Raw genomic sequence first — 18,182 nt, 5'->3', positions numbered from 1 at the left:
CTGCCTGCCTTCCCTGCCCTGTGATGAAGGGATTGTGAAAGCAGGGAGTGCGGGAACTCCTTGGTGCAGGACTTGATTCCGGGCCAGGCAAACGGGCAAAGAGGCTCTCCTGGGCCTCCACAGTCACCCCATCTTCCTTTGTACGGATAAAACACTCACGGAGAGAGCCAGGCAAGCGAGATCCAAGCATCCGGAAGCTTTAAAGAGCCAGGTTACAAAGCTGCCTACACGTGTGTTTTTGTTGCCGTGTTCTGTTCTGGGGGGTCTGGCAGCCGGCCCTTCCCCCTTCCCGTTTCCCATGATGGCTCCCTGGCTGCGTCACAACTTTACCACTGTCCGTGGAGCCCAATACACCAGTTGCACTATTTTTGTATGTTTGAGATCTTCTACAATAAAAGTTGTTTTTTAAAAATTACACCTTAAAAAAATTACACCTTAAGCATAAAGTTCACCCGAAAGGTGCTCCTGCATGGTGATAATTCCCCAGTGCCAAAAGAAACCCAAATATCTTGAATTCACACCCTTCTTCCAATTTGGCAGGCTTTGCAAAAGCCAGTGAAAAGGTTAGGCGTGCTAAGCCAACAATGAAGCAGAAAACTAAGCCAATACCCAAACCCAAGCCCTGCCCCACCTTCACAACACACCTCACTAGATGGACCGTGAATGGTTGCCCGTGCAGGCTATGCATCTGATGGGTCTAGTACGGCCCGGTTCAAGCTCTTATGGAAAACTTACACAGTAATCCTAGTGTAGAAGAGGCAAGCTTCTCTCCACCTTCCAACCAGCACAGAAGACTCCCAATCAGAGCCTCCACCACCCTGAGACTGAAGAATTAGATGGTGTCTGGTCACCATACCAACTGCTGGGGTCACACGTGGGTCCAGAGGGAAATCATACAAAAGACCAGGCTCATGAGTTGGGCAGAGATGTTCCAGGACTCCCGAATCTGTGGCCCCAGGTCAGGGAAGAAAAGGGAGAAACGATCTACTATGAATCAGACTTGCTTTCCAGGAGCCCACATGGTCTTCCAATTTCAGAAAGTGCTTTTTCCTTCTCTCTTGGGAAGAAGTAAAATGCCCAACAATTTCTCATGTCCTAGGCATAAGCCACCTCTCAAAGCAGAGATTAGCAAACATATGCAGGATGCCAAGGTATACCTTTATCAGAAATTTGTAACCCACGCCAGTTACAGCATCAACTAAATATTTTCCTAATGAACAATTGGGAACAATACTCCTAGCTGTGTTCGTGCAACTCTAAATCAAGATTGAGCAGTTTCTTCCGTTTATTACTCCTTTTTCATCTCAATTCCAAGTTTAGGGAGAACACAAACCGTCCACACATTCATTTATAAGCTGGCGTGGCACAGCATCATTAAATACACGTAAAACCTAAACCTTTGTGACTTTGTTCATGCATAATCCAAGTTTTTCAGCACATTTTTTATGCAGTTTTTGTGTAAGGTGACCAGACATCCTGCTTTTGGCGGGACAGTCCTGATTTTTAACAGTTTTTCCCACGTCCCGCAGTGTTTTTTAAAAGTCCCAATTTCTGGAAAGAATGCACGACAAGTTAGGGTATACGGTTTTCGGCTGCCATGTGGCTCTTTCGCCAGTTTTATCAATGGTGCCCGGCTGGTGTCCCGCTTTTACCAATGTTAAAATCTGCTCACCTTATTTTTATGGTAAAATTAGGTGCCTCAGCTGACATTCAGGTCAGCTTATATAATCAAGTGTATACAGCACTTCTTTATGACTTCTAAGGATTAAAATCCTACTTGACTTCTAAATAGACAAAACTTATAACTCCCACTCATCATCTATCTGCCCACCAACTAGCTGCCCACAGTCATCAATCTGATTGTACTGAGCATGATTAATCTGAAACTGCTTAATGAATCATACTGTCAATTATGAACAGTTTTACAAATCCATCGTTTTTTTCAGATGATTCTTTTTGCCCCTTTGCCTTGAAACACAGACAGTTTGACAGTGGCCTTAACATTGGCAAGTAAGCAGGGAACTGGCTGGGTATACATTTCCAAACTTTAAATCCAGAGACACTCCTATATATGTGAGAGCGCTTTCTATCAAAGAGTAATTGTATCTAAGAAAAACATCCCAGCCCAGATCAAGTCCATAAGTCCAATATTAGCCCATATGTCTGAAACCAGTCTGTAAATTCCTCTCAGACTCCCATAACACATGCAATGACACTGAGAGCAGGAAGATCACAGGGGATACAGTGGTGGTGGCCACATCTCAGCCCTGGCGTGGGTCCCCATGTGGCTCCTCCTTCAGTTCGGAGAGCTCTGGCTCTGTCTGCGTAGGTCCACGTGGCTTGTTAACAGGAATGTCTCCCAGGGGTTAGAGAGAGCGTGTGTCCCACTCCCGGGAGGAAGACAGACATTCCCAGAATCCTCATGAGACGGCCATGCCGACACAGAGACCTCATTGGCTGTGACCTGATTGATAGGCTAGACTCCACCCCTTCACAAGTTGACAGAGTATGTACCTACCACAACCTCCACTTTCCTAACAAAATAAATACATATGAAGCATGCACTTCATTGTGCACCAAATGGGGTCCAATTGGTGGGTACTCAACTACTAACCAGGAGCCCCGGTGGTGCAGTGGGTTAAGAGCCCAGCTGCTGACAAACATCTGGCTCGGAACCAACCGGCAGCTTCCATGGACGAGGAGGAAGTGGGCTTCCAACAAGATGCCAGGAAACCCTACGGGGCAGCTGTAACCATCTTACAAGTCACTGTGGTTCAGAACAAACTCACAGACAACAGGAGATTTTTGTTTTGTTTTAGCTAACCTCACCATGAGTCATTCGAGATCACATGGCAGTGGGCTGGGTTAACCTGACCCACCCAGCGTGGCAGCACGGAAGAAAAGCCTGAGGCTCGATTCCCATAAAGGTTATAGCCAAGAAAGCCCTTTAAGACAAGCCTACTCTTACAAACAGAAAGCCCCGCCTTCCCCCCCCCCCCCCCAGCTGGGATTGGTGGTGTGCCACACACTATTCTAGGCAGTTAGGACATCAATGAAATGAGAAACGGAGGCCCATGCACTCACACGGAGCTAGGGGTCTGAGAAGGAGCAGTAGAGGAGCCAGCCAAAGGGGAAGAAAAAGAACCTCTTCTAAGCTCGACACTGAGGCTGAGGCCTGTAAACCTACCCTACCCCCGTTGGTCCAGGGGGTGTGTGATGAAGTAAACTAGGTCACTGCTCGATGCCCTCACCGTGCCTCTGCTCTGAAGACTACAAGGCAGAAGCATGCCAGGTATCTATGAACATCACCAAGAACCTGTACAACCAAAGGGGTGGAAAATAAACTAAGTGTCTTTTACAAGACAACCTTTACAATTCTTTAGGCTCCCTAAGTTAAAATGTATCCCTGGCTATTCGAGAATGTAAACACCAAGGAAAGTCAGTTGAACGGACTGACCTTCATTGAAACAAGTTTTTTTACAAGTATCAAGCCCTGCAAGTAATGACTCCCTGAGGGTATGGGAAGGGAAGGCTGGGGGAGGGGAGGCAACCAATAGCAATGATGACTGTATAACCCCACTCCAGGGGAATGAATAACAGAATTAGAGGTGGACAGATATATTGGATGATATATAAGATGCGGCAATAATAATAATATATAATAAGGGTTCCTGAGGGAGGGGGGTTAAAGGGGAGCTGATATCAAAGAGTTCAAGAAGGAAGAAAAAGTTTTGAAACTGATGGTGGTAGCAACTGTACAATTATGCTTGCTCTAACTGAATGATCGATTGATATAATACTTGCAAGAGCTCCCAAATAAAGTGATTATAATAAACAGATAGTCCCTCGCAACACCGTGAGTATGTACTACGGGAAGCCAGGCTCTGGAGTCGATGGCTTACATGCTCCCTGGGACCTGGGACCTGCTCTGCTCACTACTGTAACCCACACCCTGAATGAATTCACAACGTTAACTTGGAGGAAGGAGCCTGAATGGGCAGGTGCAGAACCAAGTTTGTCATTCTTCCCCTTGATTTCTAAAATAAAGGCAGTTTTCTAAGCAGCCAGCTGTCTTTGTTTTATCATCCATTACCGCTCACATTTAAATAAACACTCTTGTATTTCAGCTGATAACGGGGGATGGGGGTGGACGCCACCACAAATTACAGAATTTGCCCACCTCTGAGTTGTGAAAGTCCAGCAGGTTTTGCATGTTATATGCATGCATTTCCTCCTCTCTGGGCAATCTCTTCCTTTTCTGATGTGACAAAGGAAACAAAACAAAAAAACCCAAAAAAAACCTCTACGCCAGTCACATCCCACAGTCTTCTGGGAATCACATGGGCAGCTCAGCCCAATCCTCATCCCCAACCAGCTACCCTGTGGCTGGGCCGTGTGGCTTGGGGAGGCAGGGGACAATGGTGTGCTCCGGTGAGAAAGGAACTTCCGGTTCTCAAGGGCTGAAGACAAAAACACCAAGCACACCACACTCACCTTTATAACCACCACCTGTTCTTAAATACGTGCAAAAGAGCAGGTGCTGGTGAATGGAGATTGGAGAGGCCCACAAAATGCCAAGTAAAATGAACTTGCCTTTTTTTACAACCAAAATGTTATTTCTGTATAAAAACATATATATAAACACACACATACATGTACACATGGATGTATATATGTACCTGGAGCCTGCCTCGTTCACTCTGTTCACTAATCTATAATGTCTACCACATTTCTCTTCCATACTATTCATTACCAGTACACTGTATTTCCCCACACAACAAACAGTGTGTGTGCCAACATCTGGCTCTTGCTCATAGGCACTTGCAGAAAACTGCAATCCAAAGCAGAAATGAGCAAAACTTAAGAGTTTGGTCTTGGTAAGCAAAATAATCAACTCAAAAATATCAAGTAAAACAGTCGCTGTTTCATCAGTCTGACTTGACAGGGCATCTCACGTGTGGCAAATGGAGAGCACCACTTTAAAGATAAAGAATCAAGAATTGAAAGAAAAAAAACCCCACCAAATGTACTTTCAAATCTTAAGAAACCAAAAAAGCCTTTAGTTCTGCTTTCTCAGAAGTCAGGTCAGTAATATAGTTCTATAGAAATGCCCAGCAATGGTCTACAGAGATGTTCAAAAAAATCCCAACCCACTGCCATCCGTGACCGGAGAACCGACCCACAGGGTGTCCAAGGCTGTCAATCTTCATGCAGGCGGATTACACCCTCCTTCCTCAGGGCGCTGGCTGGAGGGTTCAAAGGCCGACCTCCCCAGGCAAGAGCGCCCATCCACAGTGCCATGAGGCTCAGGGGCAGAGGAGGGCTACACTGAGGGGCTAGAGTTAAATGACAATGTTCACCAAAGTAGCATATTTTAAAAGCACAGAGTCGTTTGGGGCAAAAGGAATTCAGTCAAAATGTGGATTAACATAAACAGTATCGTCCTCTCCAGCGAGAAGGCAGATTCACTTGGAAGTGACTTGCTCATTCAGGTTCCAGTTTTACTCGTGCATTTCAGAGTCACCTGCATGTGACGTGCTAGGGCTCTCCCAGGCCCAGAACCTCCCCGCCTTCCGCGAAAGATGAGGAGGAAGTGGGTAAAATAAGCTTTTCGGAAAAGGTGAACGGATTAAATACCCTTTTTTAAGAAAAGTTCCGTCTACGCGCATCACTTTTGCCACAGCTGGCTCGACTTCCTTAAACGGGCCATTACGTCATCGGCTTTGGCCTCCGTAAGTTGGTGATTTTTGCCATTTCTCCGAACGAGAATAAAGGATTCTTCCTTTTTTTAACTAGGAACCATGACCGCAGCGCGATATTTGGGAAAATGTTACTTCCTGATCTTGATGAGGCAGAGGCCAACAGGCAGCAGCTCAGACAGCAGCCACTCCACACAAGTCGTCCCCGGGGGACGCTGAGCTGAGCGGCACCTGGCTTCATGCTGTTGTCCCTCTGGAGCAGCTGGTTAGGAGCGGGAGCGGGCGCTGTGCCCATGTTATCCGGCTCGGATGTCCACTTGTAGATGCTCAGGGCTGTGCCTTACGATTCAAAGCACCGGGAACCCTGGTCGCATCATGGTTACAAGTTGGGCTGTGATCCGAAAGGTCGGCAGTTTGAAACCACCAGCTGCTTAGAGGGAAGATAGTGCTTTTTTAAAAAATCATTTTATTAGGGGCTCATACAACTCTTATCACAATCCATGCACACACCCATTGTGTAAAGCACATTTGTACATTCGTTGCCCTCATCATTCTCAAAACATTTGCTCTCCACTCAAGCCCCTGGCATCAGCTCATTTTCCCCCTCCCTTCCCGCTCCCCAGTCTCTCATGATCCCTTGATAATTCACAAATTATTTTGTCATGTCTTACACTGTCCGACATCTCCGTTCACCCACTTTTCTGTTGTCCGTCCCCCAGGGAGGAGGTTATATGTAGATCCAGGTAATCGGTTCCCCCTCTCTACCCCACCCTCAAGACGGTGCTTTCTGGGTAGTCCCAGAAACAGTTAGTCTGGGAAATCTACAGGGGGATTATTAGGATCCGTTGGCATCCACTCGCTGGCAGGAAGAGAGATTCAAAACACTCTCCAGTTTAGAAAGATACCGACAATACAAAGCAGTAAAGATGAAAACTTAAAGCCTAAAAAAATAATAAGTATTCAACGTATGTCACAACTGACTGGTACCGGAGCAGTGAAAATAGATGCTGTCGTTCAGTCAGGAACCAGGTGCTCATCATGGTCGGGACTATAATTTAGGTCTAAACATGGAGCTCTCCACAAGAGGGTGATTCACAATTCTGTGAGGAAAAAAATATAATCATCTTTCCAAGTTGATGGCTGCTCAACACATGAGAATTTAGCCGGCGAAGGGCTTAAAATATGTGTCCAGCACACACTCAGAACCTACCTGGAAAGTGAAGCACCCAAACTGAGCAAGACACTCCCGCCCCCAGGGCGGATACTTAAGCGTTTTGCAGCTCTTGAGTAAAAACAATAAATAGTTGGGGGTGTGTGGCGTCACTAGTATAGTCTAGATTCATCTGAGTTTTAAAACACAATACTGCGCTCTCTGACAACCTGCAACTCCACAACATGTCTCGTCATCATAATTAGGCCACCAATCGCCCAGAGGACAATTCTCCATAATTGATGACAGTAGCTAAGGCACTGCTGGCTCGGCAACAATGAGCAGGCTCTGGTCTAGTCGCAGCCAGCTCCCGGGCCTCTGTAACCTACAGAGGCGGAGGAACAATAGCCAGGGCCCGCACTCAGCAATGGTTCAGAGTGATTCCCAAGTCGGGAAGACACTGGACTTGTGGGGCGGCAAGGGTCTGGGAGATCGTCAGTCCCGCATGGTCGCTGAAAAAGAACAACTGAGTCGAAACGTTAAGACTGGTTTTCAGAGAAGGAAATTATTTATGTATCAGCAGGCTTTTCAGACCAATATATGTGAAGTGTTGACTTGTAAAGATTAAAAAAAAAAAAAAGACTGGTTTTCCTCGGACGACCCACTCCCTAGAGAACTGGGGTTAAGGCAGCCACTCATGAGTCCAGGGCTCTACTTCGTGCTTAAAAGCACACGTGTGACCCTTGCGGAGGGGCTCACTTAGCAGATTAAAATTTAAAAGGATTGCCCAGGAGACAAAAGAACACCCAACCCAAAAGGAAGAAAAAATAAATAAACGCTCTTATCATCAAATAGCTTCTAATGAAAACCTGTCCGCTTTATCCCTCAGATTGACACAACACAAATTTCTTTTTTCCTTCCCCTCACCTCCCCGCCAGTGGCCACAGAAGAAGACGTTGGCGGGGTAAAGGCCATGTCTTGAATTCTTCCCAAGGAAGTGCTCTAAAACAATCGCATTTAAAGTGTGAGGGTCTCGGTGGCACCGTGGCTAAGCACTTGGGCTGCTACCTCAAAGGCTGGCAGCTTGAACCTAGCAGCCACTCCGAGGGGAAAATCGTGACAGAGTGCCTCTGAAAGGTCACACCCTGGGAAACCCAGCTGGGCAGCTCTCGGCTGTCCTGAAGGTCACTGAAGGTCACCGAAGGTCAACGAGTTGACCCCCATGCAGGGTGACCCTATCGGACAGGAGAGGACTGCCCCTGTGGGCTTTTGAGACTGTAATTTTTGACTCATGTAGAACCGCTGACCTTGATCTTAGCAGCCCAATACAGCCACTGTGAACCAGGGCCCCTCACAGGTCACAGAGTTCAAATTAACTTGACGGCAGTGGAAATGGGATGAACTTCATTCAACAAAAAAAGTGAACCGGTGACATTTGGTGATTATACTCAAGAACCCACCATCCCACAGCCACTCAGATCTATGTCTCAGCACCTCATCAAAGGTGGGAGATGAGGGAAATGGAGAACTTGAATTTGAAAAAATGGTGCTGGCAGGTGGGGGTGGGAGTGAGAGGTCTTCACTGCTGGATTTGGGGGGGGGGGGCATATTCTTTCCAGGTGTAGGTTCAACTCACACATACTCAGAATCATACCTCCAGATCTGAGAAGGACCCCCAAAATCTGTATTACCGTCCAATTTTCTCAGTTTATAGATGGAGAGACTGAGATAAAAGTTTCACGTTTCATGACTGGCCAAGTTAGGCTGGGATTTAGCCCTCCAAAACCTCAGATGAGTACTGAGCAGTAAACCAAAGGACACGTTCTACGGTTATAAGTGATCATCATAAACAGAGGGCAAGCAGCACCAGGGAGGTACAGTTATGAAATCAAAGTATCTATGGGTTTGGGCAAATGTGCTGCAAAAGTCCTCTATCGAGTATACAGATGCCTAGATGCCACCTTGAGGACTGAAGTCCACTTGGCCCAAGCCAGAGTCTTTGCAATCACCTCAGGGACAACAAAAAATGGAGACCTAAGATCCTTTGAGGGGCGCTGTTGGCAAAGAATACTGAACATCCTGTGGACTGCCAGAAGAACAAACGGATCTACCTTGAAAGAACGCTCCTTAGAGGCAAGGACGGTGAGCCTGTCTCACTTGAGACGTGGTTTCCGGAGGAATCAGTCCCTACAGGAGGGCATCATGCTTGGCAGAGGGTCGGTGGTTAAGAAGAGCCTCAATGAGATGGCTGGACACAGGACGTGCACTGTGAGGATGGCTGTCTGGGGGCTGGCAGAGGGCAGGGAAGTGCAATGTGCTGTTACCTGTATACAGTCAGAAACAACTCAACAGTACCCAACAACACCATGGGATTTTGTGTCAAGCTCCTAGCTAAGACCTTGGGTGCGCACTCTCTATTTGACCTTCATAACAACCTTGGGAGAAAGGTAGTATCTTCTATTGGATTGGAAGTTAGGTCTGGATGATTGTGAGGCTAGCATGGACTCTTATTCTACAGTGTCTCCTCCCACGGCCTACAGGGTCCTTTGATCTGACTCCCACCCTTCTTTTCTCACTCGCTGGGATCCGTCAACATGGGTACAAGTGCACCCTGCCTCGGGGTCTTTACATGGGCTATATAACCCACCACCCAGTCCCACCACTCTTGCCTGAGTGACTGGTTCTTCCCTTCACCTCTTCAACGAGGCTGAGCACTCGATCGAAAGCGGCCCCTCGGTCACTCCTACCCCTACCTGAAATCAGCATGGATACTGCCTCTCTCGTTAGAGCAGTGGTTCTCAAACTTCCTAATGCCGCCACCCTTTCATACAGTTCCTCATGTGGGGGTGACCCTCCAACAATAAAATTATTTTCACCGCTACTTCATCACTGTCATTTTGCTACTGTTATGAATCGGGCGACCCCTGTGAAAGGGTCGTTCGACCCCCAAAGGGGTCTCGACCCACAGGTTAAGAACCACCGTGATAGAGTAAAAGTATGCGGGGCAGAAACCTCCCATTTTCAATAAAAGCCCCCATGGGACCAGAAATGTTCCACCTTGTTCACTTCTAAAAGGCTCAACACCCAAGTATCCAACAGAGGGGGTATCCAAAAAAAGTTAGTTGTTGAAGGAATTTCTTCTTCCACACATCTGATTTCATTAAGAGTCAGAATCACACAACTTAGCAAATTGATGATCTACTGTCTTCTACTCTTTTCCCGAATTATCCCTTTAACTAGTCCTTGTCTTTTCAATTAGATTGTATATGTGCCTCAAGGGTTACCTTTCACTCACTCACTCCCAACCATGAGCCAATGAATGACCAAACCTGGACTTGCTGGGTCTCTAAAATAAGAGCAGCCAAAAGTTTCCATGGAAATATCTCCTGTGGCTGGCAACCTCATAGGCAGACACTCAACTCCTGGCTTATCGACCAACGGATGTCCAATTCCTCTCATCTGTTTCCTCACAAATGTCTACAATGTACACTTCGCTTGCACAGGAAGCTTACTTTTAGTTGGCTCATCCTAGAGACTTCAGCAGAACAATTAAGGGGCTAGTGCAGGACCAGGCAGTGTTGTGCTCTGTTGGCTCTAAGGTCGCTATGAGTTACAACCACCTGGAAGGTAACTAACAACCAGCAGACACTAAAGAATAACTGCCCTTTCACTGAGAGCACAAGTGGGGTTTGCCCCTTCTCCAGGCAGGGCGGGCGCGTAACTTCTTTTAGACCTACGCCCACTCTGTCGGTGGCAGATTATCCTTATCTTGACAAACGTCCCCCTCCACATGGCTCCGGGTCTTTCTTTCATGGGTCCCCCGAGCACCAAACCTCTCCCTTCATGCTGGCTGCACATGGTTGGCTGTCGCCAGCATCTGTCTTCCATAATCTAAAAGATGGTGCATTTCCAGGAAGCAAACAAGCCAGTAGCACTTCACTTTCCACCGCTTTGGGACTTCTCTCTCAAAAGTGGTCCCAACAAGTGAGCCCCCCTCTTTCTGGTGCTGAGTCTATGCGGCCGACACTGTCTGGCAAGTTCAGGAGAAGAGCAGTCAGGTTTGGCGCCCAATCATCTACAGGCCAAAAGCAATGTTTCCCAATGTGTGGGACATGGTCCCATGGGGAGTGCTGGAGCCACCCAGGGGTGGCTGAAAAAGCTATCCTGGGCGGCGGGCTGCAACAACAAAGTGCCTAATTGCCCGGGGATGCTGAGCCCTATTTTTTTTTCTGAAAAGGGGGCGGCAGTACAAAAAAGTCTGGGGACCTCTGGGCTAGCCAATTCACGATCTGAATGGCTGCTTCCAAAGACCGCCCAATACTAGGCCAGTTCCAAAATCCTGGAGGAGACAGAACAGAGCGCACAGTTTCATCAAAAGAGTTGCTGTCCAGGCTTTGGGCCTCAGCCTGGTCTCCAAACAGTGGTTTCTCCTAAGCCTGACACACTACATGCAGAGAAAGTGTGTATGTGTGGTGTGTGTGTGTGAGAGAGAGAGAGAGAGAGAGAGACAGACAGACAGACAGACAGACAGACAGAGAGAGAGGATATGTGTGTTAGGGAAAGAGAAAGCTATCTTTAACAGGGATGTGGCTTTTAAATTCTCTAAAATGAAAGAGTCCTCATTTTCTCAGATGTATTTCATTCCAGAAAAACACAGAAAGTGCTTTGAAGCATTTGGAAAGGAAAAAGGGGTCTATCTGCATTCTTCTTATGACTGAGGGGTGTGTGAAAATGCCCTGTGGTTATGAGGAAAAGTTGTATACCACGACTTCAAACTTTATCTTCTTCAAAAACTCTTAGGTTCAAGACTGATAACCAAACTACCGCCACCGATATGAGACGTAAACAAATTGTCAACTTTCTGTATCTAGAAACAGCTCAGGAAAAGTCTGACCAGAATACAGTTTCAGTTTCTGAAACAGTTTTACTTTTTTTTTTTTTTCCTTTCTGTGTGTATGGGAGCTAAATTTAAGATCATAGAAATCAAGTGGCTTGCTCAAGGTCATATGGTTCTATCAGGTGGGATTAGAATTGCCCATTGAGCTCCGGTGCAGTAGTGGGTTATGAGCTAGCCTACTCACCGACCGTCTTGGAAATCCAGACGGGCAGTTCAACACTACCCTACAAGAATGCTATGAGTGAAAATTGACTACATGGGATACGTTTGGTGTGGGTTTGGCCTCCCAAAGTCCTAGCCACAAATCAGATGTTTCTTAACACTAAGTAGGCCAGCTCTCCCCCTTGCTCCATCATGGTGTGTGTGCAGCCCCCTTCAATCCTCACGAAGTCTTCTCTGAGACCCTCAGGATCCAAGGGCTCCTGGCTAAGAAACAAAGCGGAATTGCCCCATTTCCCCAATGGTTTTAGATGAATCTGGTATTCCAATCAGGCATGACTCCCAGAGGAGACCCTGAAGAACCAAGCTGGGTCAGGCCTTACGCAGCTGGTGGTACACAGACATGTCAGTTCACCCGTTCCACCAGACCAAGTGTCACATTTTTCCACAAGCTCATCAACTGATGGAGTGTTGGGAAACTTCAGGTTTCTTCCTTTGTTTTAAGGCTCTGCATTAAGAAATAGACTAATATGTGAGGGTGTGGGGGGAGGGATAGGGTTTCACAACTAAATAGGCCAGACCAGGAGGGAAATAATCATTCACCACTTCCGTTCTTCAATCACCAGAGGCCAGGAGAAAATCCAGTTGAATTTTCAAAGAACTGATTATTACAACACTTTAGCAAGTCTCAAAGGTCAATAACCTCGATACAACCTTACCATGCCAGCATCAGCATTTCATACATGCATCTATAAATAGCTGCCTTCTGTTATGTTTTAAAAGATTAGGCCTTCATTTGTTTTTGTTTTTCAAAGTTAAAGGGCCATCAGCAAGTTCAAAGTTTTCTTCAGAGCCTTCAGAGAAATAGATGTATTTCAACAGCGATTAAATGAAAATCGCAGTGGGGCGGGGACTGGAGAGAAGTCGCAGGTGTCCATTTATATGCTTCATCACTGGCACCTCGACGTTCCCTTCCCATTTTTCATATCTACCACCTGCTTACACCTTCTGCCCCACGCTTTTAGGTCTGCTTCTAAAATTGCTAATGTAAAAATTAAAAGGCCCTATAGAATAACTTTGGTCTCTTGCTGTTTTTCATTGATAACAAAAACATCATAATCTGATGAACCTCAAGTTTATATATATATACATGCATATATAAACTGGGAGTGTCACAAGGATGGTCAAATAGCTAAATAGGGACGAAAAGGGGATGGAGGGAGTATTAATGAAGGTGGTGAGGTGGAGGAGGGGCGCTAGAACAGATCCTGATAGCTGAATTCATTTTGAAGGTGATGTCACCATTAAAGGGGGTGGGGTGCTCTAAAACTGATAATGGTAATGATTGTACAATTCTCCTTGATGTGACTGAATGAACTACAGTGAGTTGTAATGATATGTAAACCACGTGCCAATAAAACTGTTGGGGAAAACAAGAAGGAAGTAACTAAGAAGAGCTCCCTGTATTTATTACAAGTAAGTGACATCACACTTAGTAAGAGTCCTCCTACTATGGCTTTCTAGCCCAGGGGGTACCATTCCCCCATTTCACAAATGAGTCAGGCCCAATGGAGTTTCCATTAGCTCTGATGAAAGGTCACCTCTAAGAGATGAAGGCTCACTGGCATGACAAGGCTGAACTTCCTTTTCCTGGTTACACTTCCTCACCCGCAACTTAAAACACTTATCACACAGGGGTTGTCTCTTATTTTCCACTCAAGGCCACCTACCTATTTCTGGAGAGCCTTACAACACACTCTGGGGAGTCATGATGGACTCTCTTTCGCCCTGGAGCCACCAGAGAAGCAAATCAAAGGCCAAAGAAGGGGGGGGGGGGGGAGTGAAATCCAGGAGGAAATACAGGCCTGACACAATCAACGGTGCCAGAGAACGGAAGTGTCATCTCTTGGAAAGACATAATTTAAGGTGAACTACATGAATGGTTGATATACAACTGTTTGAGACTGCTGAGACAGAAATTCCACGTGGGTCATCCTATTCAAGTTCATATTTATAATTGTTTCAAGCAACCTAAGTCACATACCATCTTATATTTACCTTTTTTTTTTTTAAAGACAACCCTACAGAGCAGAGTCAAATTGTCTCAGGGTTTACAAGGCTCTCATGTTACTAAATAAAACAGACTGCCCAGGTTTCTCTCACAGAGGGAGCTCCGGCCGCCGGGTTCCATGAGCCTTTAAGTTCAAGGCTGAGCACCTGACCACGGCGTCACCAGGGTTCCTGGTATTTCCCTAGATTACCTTCGTCTTTTGAAAAGATTTGCCACCCCACTGTCCAAAGACGGCCCTTTGGAAATGTTAAGTTCATTGTCAGGAAAGTAAAACTGCCAAACTGCTGCACGTGTCACCAGGACTGCTCGAAGAGGCGTCAAACCACTCCACACCCATCCTCTGTACCCTCTCCTTTCCCGCTCCCAGAACAGGACTCATAAAAGCAAGTGCCCTTTAAGAGACTTATGTTTTAGGGTTGTTTTTTTTTTTCTTAAGGCTTCTTCGCATCTTTTTCAGTTATCAATGAAGTAGCCATCTAAACATATCACTTTACACTGGGGTGCCACTGACCTCAAAAGCCACGGTTGACAAAGTTTAACTAAACTGACAAATTCATTTCTGTTAGAAAATCTGGCTTCTAACCCTGCTAATCAAAAGGTGCGTACCAGTCCAATGGGGATGGTTCACCATTCAGATATGGCTGGTTTATACACCCACCCCAGAAATAGCTGTCATGTTTAGTCATGTTGTGGGGGGAGGCCAGATGCTCAGACATTCTACCAGATCCAGATCAGTTGTCAGACTATATGGCAGGCCCCACTCCCTGCTGTAAAAGACAATGGACTCCTGCAGACATCTATTTGGTTCTAGTAGGTGGGGTTTACACCCTACTGACAATGGTTCCTATGGAGATCTAGGGAATAGGTCAAGGTTAAGTCACCATCCTAAACCTAGGATCTGCCCATCTTGTCACATGTATAACCCCAATCCCTCCCCTTCCTATTGCGTGTATGTCCCTAGACCACCCCCCTCTCATGACTGTGTTACCTATAGGACAGCCCCTTCCAGTGACGTATGTCCTCACCTGTAATTAGGGGGCTTGCACGTCCCCAGAGAATATAAAAGGGGCCTGGGCTAGCATTAAACTCTCTCTCTCTCTCTCCCTCCACGTGGACCATCAAGAGGGGCAGAAGTGAGCATGCTATCATGAAACGTGTTTGACTCCATTTATTTCAATACTTCTCTAATATCTCTCATGTTCTCTATAACTTTACTATGATCTTTACTTATTATCGCTGTACAATTGCACCTACCAGACCCGTAATGATGTGTTAGGGGCTGGCTTCCCTGGAAATCATGCTAAAAGGGGTATGAATCCAAGACTGCCTCTAGGTTCACATCCATTGTTTGATACCCATTTCTATTAGAGCCCAATATTCGATATACTAAGAATCTCTTCCCACTGAGCTAATCCCACTAATAATAACTCATCTCTTCATCTTCTGCCAAAAAATGCCATCAACCCCTATGGGCCACATATTGTAGCTTCTCCACTCACTGCTAATGTAGCCAATGCTGACTCACAGTGACCTCCCCCAGTGGGTTTCCAAGACTCTGAGTGCTTACAAGAGTAGAAAGCCCAGTCTTTCTCCCAAGGAGCGGCTGGAGGTTTCGAACTGCCATCCATGAGGATCACAGCCCAATGCGCAACCACGACACCACCAGGGCGCCTACAGTAGCTTCCTAGAGGGGTGTGTTTCCTGCTAAGACACTTAGTAACTGCTTGGGCAAGCTGATACGCTGCTTACTCTATCTTCCCACGTCTGATTTCTGGTGTAAAACATCAGTATTAGCCATTGAGGGAAATATGTTTAAAAGAAAAAATCAGATGAGAGCCTCCTGCATTAGCTGGCAACTTCTGTTTGGCGATCTGCTGAGTGTTGACAGATGAACAGAGAAATAGCTATTACGATCCAAAAAGGTATTTCCCAGCAGCTAAATCATCACCCCTTTCCTGCCATTCAAGTTACCCAGAATTTTATGACAGCATTTACACACCTCCCCACTAAGCCACCCAAACAGAGGTTTTCTCTAGAGCCCCTCAGCATTGCCAAGTCACGAAAATTCCTCAAGCCTTCCACCTACTTCCTTCTGTCTACAAAATTACATAGAATAGCTGCCATCTTTTGAAAGCACGGTGTTAAGGGCTTATCAATTTCTATTCTTAAACCACTGAGGTTCGGATTAGGACTCCCATTTTACAGAGAAGGTGAGGCTTAGTAATTTGACCAGGGAGCCCTGGTAGCTTAGTGATTCACCAGGTCCTGGGTTGGAAACCACCAGCTGCTTCATGGGGTGGGGGTGAGTGGAGACGGGCCTTTCTACTCCGGTCAAGTTACCGTCTCGGAAACACACGTGGGCAGCTCTGCTCTCACTATGAGTCGGCATCGAATGGACGGCAGGGAGTTTGGTTTTGAGCAACTTGCCGAAGACCACACTGGTCACACTGGATCCCCATCCGAGGCTGACCTCTGTGTCAGCTGCCCTTCACCTTCACTCTGCACTTGTTCCTTTCTGGAGTCCTGACAGTCTACTTTTGTGGCCGTGATGGGGGCGGGGGTTCGGCGGTCAGACAAGCCGTCTTTCCTTACAATGGAAGAATGAGTACGTACTCCATCTTTCCTTCCAGACTCCCCCTTCCCACCTGGTACCATTTCCCGACAGCCCTGGTCACAGCTCATCCTCCAGGGCCCACTTAAACTTCCCCTCGGTCCCCAGAGCAGGCGGCATCGGATACTGGGAAGACACCTTCCATCCTTGGGGTCACAGGAGCGCAGGAAACGAAAGGAAGAGACCAGACCGCACGCCTTCCCCGGGTCGTGGATTCAGGAGGAAACTCTAGCTGAGGACGGGGAGGGCGGGGGGGGGGGGAGGGGGAGGGGGAGGTGACAAGAGTGTGCCCTTGGCACGGGGGAGCGGAGAGGAGGGCCCCCCCCGCCCCTCGGGAGAAGGGGAGGCGGCGCCTTGGGAGCTCAGGTTCGGAGCCCGGAGCGGGCAGAGCTCTCCACATGGCCGGGGATTGGAACCCAGCTGCTCCGAGGGCGATCGCGCGCCGGCGGAGGACCTGGCGGGGGACCGCAGGGAAGTGCTGGGAAGAAAGGGCGCGGAGCGTGCTCCGGGAGCAGGAAGCGGCGGGGAAGGATGGATGGAACCCGAAGGTGGGGAAGCCTGGCGATCCGGGCGCAGGGGCGGAGGGGTCCGTGAGCGAGGAATGCCGGGAACGGGGGCTGCACAGGACCCCGGGGAGGGGGCGCGGGAGTTCTGAGCCCCGGGAGGCGCGGGCGGGAAAGGGGGCCCGGCGCCGCTCGGGGATGCGCCGGGAGGGGCGGTGGTTTCCGGGAGCCTGTCGGGGTGCACGGGCGGGAATGTCCAGGCGTCCCCTGGGGCGCGGGGCGGGGGCTCCCTCGCTCCCCTCCAAACAGAGCCCCCACCTACCTATGCCGGGCGCCACATAGACGAAGTAGAGCAGCGACGACGACAGCGAGAAGAAGAAGAGCGCGGCCAGCAGCGAGCGGCGCGGCAGCCGCAGCAGCCCCCGGCGGACGCTCATGCTGCAACCGCGCATCCGCCTGCGGGCCGGGCCGGGCCTGCTCCCGCCGTTCCCGTCCGCCTGGACCGCCGCCTGGGCCTCGGCCACCTCCTCGCGGGCCTCCCGGGCCGCCGCTCGCCGCCGCCGCCTCGCCGCTCCCAGCCACCGGCCGCCGCGGGCCGGGCCACTTGAAGCGGGCGGGAGCCGGAGCGGCCCCGAACGAGCGCAGCGGCGGGGGCGGGGCGGGAGGGCGGGGCGGGGCGGGGCCAGCGCCGCTGGGCACCGTCGCAAAAGACCCGGGCCCGCGCGCTCTCGCCGCTCGACCCCCGCAGCGGTTCGGCGGCCCACAGCTAAGGGGCCAAATGGCGACAGCCCCTCTCCGCTCGCGGCCACCGCCCAGGCTATTGGAAAGCGTCACTCCTGTGGCAGTGGGCTCCACGCACGGGCACCCCCAACTAGGGACCTAGGGGCAGTCCAAAATACCGGACCAGGCTCTTTGCCCACTGCTGCAGAAGAGCGGGACTTGTTAACCCAGGGGCACAGCCTGCTATGACATTCATTCATTCATTCTTCATTCATTCATTCAATTAGCCATTTACTTACTGAACGCCAGACAGACGACAAACACCGTTCTTAGATCTGGAGATTAATAGAAAGCACAGCAGACAAAATCCCT

At 48.5% G+C, this 18,182-nt stretch overlaps 1 protein-coding gene across 1 annotated transcript in view; it reads right to left on the bottom strand.

Annotated features, from left to right (window-relative positions):
* B4GALT5 (beta-1,4-galactosyltransferase 5) overlaps nucleotides 1-17,692 on the bottom strand; it is an 82,433-nt gene extending 64,741 nt beyond the window's left edge. Inside the window, exon 1 of the mRNA XM_075528580.1 lies at nucleotides 17,413-17,692. Coding sequence (XP_075384695.1) covers nucleotides 17,413-17,542 — 130 coding nt within the window. The 5' untranslated portion in view covers nucleotides 17,543-17,692. The remainder of the gene's footprint in view (nucleotides 1-17,412) is intronic.
* Nucleotides 17,693-18,182: the final 490 nt, after the last annotated feature.

The sequence above is a fragment of the Tenrec ecaudatus genome, chromosome 12, assembly GCF_050624435.1.
Source record: "Tenrec ecaudatus isolate mTenEca1 chromosome 12, mTenEca1.hap1, whole genome shotgun sequence".
NCBI lineage: Eukaryota > Metazoa > Chordata > Mammalia > Afrosoricida > Tenrecidae > Tenrec > Tenrec ecaudatus.
Note: the sequence above shows the minus strand (reverse complement) of the source record. Positions and strands in the feature narration are given on the sequence as shown.